The sequence below is a fragment of the Prinia subflava genome, chromosome 2, assembly GCF_021018805.1.
Source record: "Prinia subflava isolate CZ2003 ecotype Zambia chromosome 2, Cam_Psub_1.2, whole genome shotgun sequence".
In the NCBI taxonomy this organism is placed as follows: Eukaryota; Metazoa; Chordata; class Aves; order Passeriformes; family Cisticolidae; genus Prinia; species Prinia subflava.
The window spans coordinates 45147508-45153507 of record NC_086248.1 but is presented as its reverse complement, the minus strand read 5'-3'; the positions used below and the strand labels follow the sequence as shown (position 1 = coordinate 45153507).

The window sequence follows — 6000 nt, the reverse complement described above, 5'->3', positions numbered from 1 at the left end:
TTCAAGGGCTCAGGCCGATGTCAATATGCATTGACAGATATTAGTGGATGCAGGCTGGGGACCCCTCCCCAGCCCAAGCTGCCCACCAGCCATTTTCACTTGCTGCTTGAAAGTCACCCCTTCTCCAGGTCCTGTGTTTCCATGTCTGCCTGTGGCACAATAAAACAGAGCAAAGGCAAATGTGCAACGTAGAGATCCATTATGCTTTATTTACATGCGTCACCATCTCTTTTACAAACTAGATTACAATTTAAAATGGAATACACAAGGCAATATCTACTAACACCAAGTGGAGTAAGCACTGCGTCTCTACTTCATTTGGAAAGGGGCAGGTTTTGCTCCAAAACAAACTTCCTTCCAACCTCTGAGCAGTAAGGTAATATATTCCTCCAGGGCAGCATCTTTTCTTTTTTTTTTTTTTTTTTTTTTTAAATATAAAATCCTCAGTAAGACTGCAACATGAGAGTGTCTGCTTTCAAATGAAAGTACAAGATAGCCCAAATGAAAAGTATAAACTGTTCAGCTCTTCGGTATGTAAAGACGGCCATGCGCGATAAGGCTGTGGATTTAATATTCTTCCAATTTACATGGCTTGAAACAGAAACAGATAAAACAGTTTTACAGATACTGTATACATATTTTTTCCAATCATGCAACTTTTTAAAAAAAAGTTAAACATGTGAAGCCAAATGTACAATCCATTTTTTCCAACCCATAGTTACGAAGTGTATCTGGTCCCCCCTCGCATCTGTTGGCAATTTGAAAGGTATATTGTGTACTTGAAACATTTACAGAACACCAATTACCAAGCAATGATATAATTTTGGAGAAATACATGACCTAAAAGGTAACTTTTTAAAGCAGTGGCACAAAAATTTCTGCAGTTAAGCAGTGTTTGTCTATCCAATTATTCTTAAGGGAATTTTTTTCACAAAATCATTTAATCAAGCCCCAACCTGTCACTAGAAACTGCATAAACACCTTTTTAGATCTTTTGTTTAGATCAAGTGTTCAAAAGATAACCATGTAATTGTGACCTTGACCTTCATCTGCTTTATATGATTTCACAAGGAAAACTTCTAGGCATAAACATGTTCAAAAACTCAAAGGCCAAATTTTCAAAAAGTAGGTTCCCCAAACTAGCTATTCAAGGCTTTTTTTTGACGCCTAAATAAATGGCCCTTTGAATTCAGGAGATTTATTTAGCACCTCTGGAGTGAAGGGCCTTTGCTGGGCACCTCAGCAGGTGTAGAGGGTGATGGCCTTACCCTGGGCCTGGGGGGGACCTGTCACCTCCCCTTCCTTCAAGAAGCCATGAGGGCAGAGCAGCTCGCCTCTGCGACCACGCGGGAGCTGCTGATGTTTAGTGCCTGACACCAGGCACTTCCGCTTGAAAATTTTGGCCCCAAAACTGAGCAACAGAAACCAAACCAAAATAAAGAGGCTGGCCAAGTCCATCCCTCTTCAGTGAGTGCTGGGATGTTCTCCAAAGCAGGGGCCCGAGCTGTCCCAGCCATGCCAATGGAAATGCTCCCCTTGACATTACTGGGAGGCAGGTTAAGCCTTTCAGCTACTAATGCTTTTATTATTTCTTTTAAAAAAACTTCTCTGCCATTGATGAGCTGTCTCTAAACCAAGAGGTTTTTCTCCATTTTCTGAACAGAGCAGGCCATAGTTTTGTCTCTCATTTCTGCCAGTGGAAAGCAGTTCCTCTGAGCCCAAGCAAGCTAAGTTTCTGCAACAGAGCAGAATTTGCAGCCATTTCATTTAAGCTTTCCCTTGCCTTTGACAAGAACTGAATGTGTACCAAGAAAAAAAATAAATTATGGGATTTGGTCACTTTGGCCATACCATCGAGTCAGGCTTTACTGATCTGTTGGTGATGGTGGATCTTTGGGCAGCACCAGGGGTCTCACTGGAAGCTCATCTGTGTAGGGATCAAAAGCTGCACCTCAGCATGAGGAGCCACTGAGTGAGCTCTGCTGGCAGCCAAAACGTGTGTCTGGGGCACAAGTCCAGCCACAGGGCAGCAGCTGCAGAGAAGCCTCAGTGAAAGAAACACCAGAGGGAAGTCCTGCAGCATACATTCACACTCTTAGGAAGCTAAGAGCTAATGGCACATGCTCAGAGGAGGCCAGTGATGAACTCTTGATAATTTCAGGAAAAGGTGCCTGCAACTGGACTCGGGTAAGCAGGGTGCCCAGCTGTGCCACACAAGCACCCTGGGAAGGTGGCTGCTGATGGGCAACGTGCACCAGCCAGCTCCAATGAATGCAATAAACTAGGCCACATGCTAACAAATAGAACCCCTCAGTGTAAAAAGAAACGAGAAGTTTTTTTAAAAGGCAAATGACAAACCCTTGGCTGCTTGGAAGAGTTGATATGCTACAGGGCTATGCTAACCACAACTGCACGGAGCCTACACAGTCAGGACTGGGGGAGAAGCCAAGAGGTGCATCTTTATGAGAGAACAGCATGGGGGCTACGGTACAAAACCAAAACTTCCATCACACTAGGAGCCGTTGTTTCACCAAAATCAACTCAGGGACCTGGAAAGTAAGGAGTGAGGAAGGGCCCACAAATGCGTGTGTGTTGGTGCATGACTGTGCATGTGTGGTGGCAGTGGCAAGAGGGAGTCACTCCACATTGCATGGGACACGGGTCGGTGGGAACTCATGCACTGAGACTTTGGGTTAAAATGCTAGTTTTGTTTTCCTAACATCCATGCATAATGATCCATTTCTGTACATAATAAAATATATTTATATATTTATATGCATAATGCTTTTATGCAAAGGAAAAAAAACTTCATATATCGCTTTGGAGAATTATGTATACACTGTCCTATTCAGAACCTCTTCATACCAAGTTCCTATGTACCACTGGTGTTTTCCCCTCTTTTTTTGTATCCCTCCCCCCCCCAAGATACTAATAAAAAGTAATCAAACTTTCCAGATTATAGAGAGGATCTATACAGCACCATACCTTTTATTCATTATTATTAATTATTATTCATTTTACAAAAGAAAATCTTAGAAGCAAAATATATAAAACTGCCTTGTCTTTCAGTGTCATTTATCCTGCTACAATCTATGCTCATATGAAAAGCCATTTGTATGATACTGCCACCTTGCCATTCCCACTCCTGCTTCTTCTGCCACAATGGATTATACAGAATGAGAAGGAAAAAATAATCAAGGATATGTCCAAAACAACAACAACAAAAATAAACAGGAACACTAATGCCATAACACACCTGCAGTGATCTGTGCCTTAGCTCCCGGCATTGTCTCTGCAAGTCACCTGCTGATGCCCAGACGCTAGGTTTCCTTTAATTTCTGTGTTTTCAAACACATCTCTACAGGTGACTACGTCCACCTTGTGTGGCAGCTCAGCCCACAGCTCCTCACTGCGGCAGCGAGAGCAGCTTTGCTAACATAAGGCAGGAGGGGAGCCTGCTCCAGAGGGCAGGAAAGGGGCTCCTGCCTCGGTGCATGCGAGGGCAATGGCACCCACTGTCAGTCCGTCTTCATGAGCCAGGAGGCAAACCCACCAGCTTCCCTTGCTTTGCAACCAACTCTTTATGGAAAACAGGGGTGTACCATTAAACTTAAGGAAAGAGTAAGAAAGAAACAAACCAACCAACCCAACAAACAAACAGGCCAGGCAATCCCCTCTCTGGAATCCAGCTATTTGATAGGACCAACAAATGCTGTATCTTCAGAAAACCCCAACACCTGAGCAGTGTTGGGTTACAGTCATTTCTATGCATGTGCACAGTGCCTCAGATTCCCCAGGGAGAGAAAGCAAAATGGTTAAAAATCTATGGAAATCAAACTGGAGGCTGTAGCGGGGAGGGTGGGCAAATAAGAAAAACCTCCAAAAAGAAAAGCCAACTTAAAACATCCCATAAACCATTAATATATTGAAACACCACATACTCATTGACAAGTAACTAGTGTAAAGGCTACACTGTGTGTTCTCAACAGGATGGTGCTGAACATTGTCTCCACAGCAGGTGCTTGGCCATCCCAGAAAAGGAAGATTTTGCATACTTCAGAATGAGTTCAATTCCAAACAAAAAGAGAAAAAAAGAAAAAATAGAGGGGAAAAAAAAAAGCAGGTTCTTCACTCCAGTAAGGGGCCTATTAACAGTCTGCTTCATTAGGAAAATAATGCAGGGTTCACAAAGGTCGTAAGCTGTAAACAGTATCACTGTCCACTTGCTGACAGCAGATTTGGCAAAGGGTTCTCTCTCTACATCTTGTGTCAGTTTGAGGGCCTGGAGAGGAGAAAAAGAAGAAAAGACAGTGAGATTACTGCATGTAGGAAAAAAAAAACCAACACAACAAAAAAGGCAACTAAGCAAACTTCCAAACAAAACAACAGCTTATACTGAGGAGCAATTCAGATACGTTTACACCCAGGAACTTCAAACATATAGCAAGGAATAAGATGACCCTGCCTGAAAATACTTTTCCCTTGACAAGGTTTATGTGTTTCTTTGCTGGCTTAGCTACTCTCAAACAGGACAGAAAAAATCCTCTCTCCTATGAAAAATGATGGTCAAGTCTGATTTACAAAAAGCCAGTGTATTGTCTATTTGTTAAGCATATTTCCAGGTAGAAGCAGTGAAGGATCTTCCAGCTTTTCTTAATTTTTCATGATCACCTTTTCTCAGAATCACCAAAAAGCTGAATAAATCTTCTGTAAGTGTTTGACATCCACCACCACCCTTGAAGGACAGATGAAGTGGATGCCCAAGACAAACAATAAGAAGCCACGAATTTCAGAGTGGACTTTGGAGTTTTCCATTTTCGTGCTCACACAACACACCAGCAACAGACAGGGTCCACCTGGCTTTAAAAACTGGGTAAGGGTCCATCTGATTCTGTAGCCAAGAAACTTCTCTGCAGAGAGAGAAGCGTGGGGAAGACACCTTGGATACAGCATGGAGATGCCTATGAAGAAACACGGTAAGTAGGTAAAATACTGAAAAGAGATGAACATTTCAACCAAGGGGACCAAGGGGACAGAGTTTTAAAGGTACTCAGTGGCTTAAAGATATAGGCAGACACCACACAGGGTTTTGGGAAGTATGTACATTTAAACATTCCCATGAAATCCTCTCTACATTTTCAGAAAGTCCACTTGGTAGACATCCATGTTGCTGGGCATGTAGCTTCTGGCTCTGAAGTGGCTTCTGAAAACAGGGTTTAGTCCCCTCACACCACTTACTACCTTTTGAGGATTTTCCCCAAGACGAAAGATTGATGATTTTTATACATTGCAAGAACAAGAGGACACTGGCTGAAACCAAAAAGCCATTGAGTTGATTGCAGGAATGTCTTTACTTTCAAAAGACCCTCAGGCACTCTCATGAAAAATGGTGGATTTAGTGGAACTGCTGGTTTAACCAGGACGGGCATGTCCTGCAAGGAGGATCACTCAAAACCATCTCCTGTCTAAGGTGCCAGGCACTGATCCTATGATAACAATTTATTAAAATGACCTATTCTGATAATGCTAAATGATTGATGGAAATTTAATCATTTTGTCTCATGGTTATTAGAGCAACAGTGTGACAGCTGCTCCCTGTGCCATTAGGGGAGAACTTCATTCAGCACAGCTTAGGGAGCAGACAGATTGTGCATTTCACCCAAACAAAATTTGGCTTTAGCCTTAATTATGTGGAGGGGTTTGGGGTAGACTGTTTTGTGAATAAAGGGATTTCTGACTGGATCAACATATTGATTTCTTCATTTTCAAAGGGCAAATTAATGCTGCCCGTTCGTTAATGTGACTGCCTGGCAAGGACTCCATTTGGTGCGCCCTGATGGCCGTAACAAGGTCAGCAGAAGACACCCAGACAGGCCTGGTGGCCCCCAGTAAAACCTGGCTAGTGGCTCGTAAGCAGCTCAAACAAGTGCAAGCCCATTTCTCTACTTAATGGCTGAGTAGCAAGCTGGAAATGAGTGACTTCCCAAAGCACAGCATCCT

At 42.9% G+C, this 6000-nt stretch overlaps 1 protein-coding gene across 2 annotated transcripts in view; it reads right to left on the bottom strand.

The window, feature by feature from the left end:
* Positions 1–402: 402 nt before the first annotated feature.
* FOXO3 (forkhead box O3) overlaps positions 403–6000 on the bottom strand; it is an 88627-nt gene continuing 83029 nt past the window's right edge. The window contains exon 2 of one of the 2 annotated variants that reach the window (XM_063389760.1): positions 403–4282. In XM_063389760.1, coding sequence (XP_063245830.1) covers positions 3983–4282 — 300 coding nt within the window. In that variant the 3' untranslated portion in view covers positions 403–3982. The remainder of the gene's footprint in view (positions 4283–6000) is intronic. The other variant, XM_063389759.1, reaches the window with a different exon arrangement.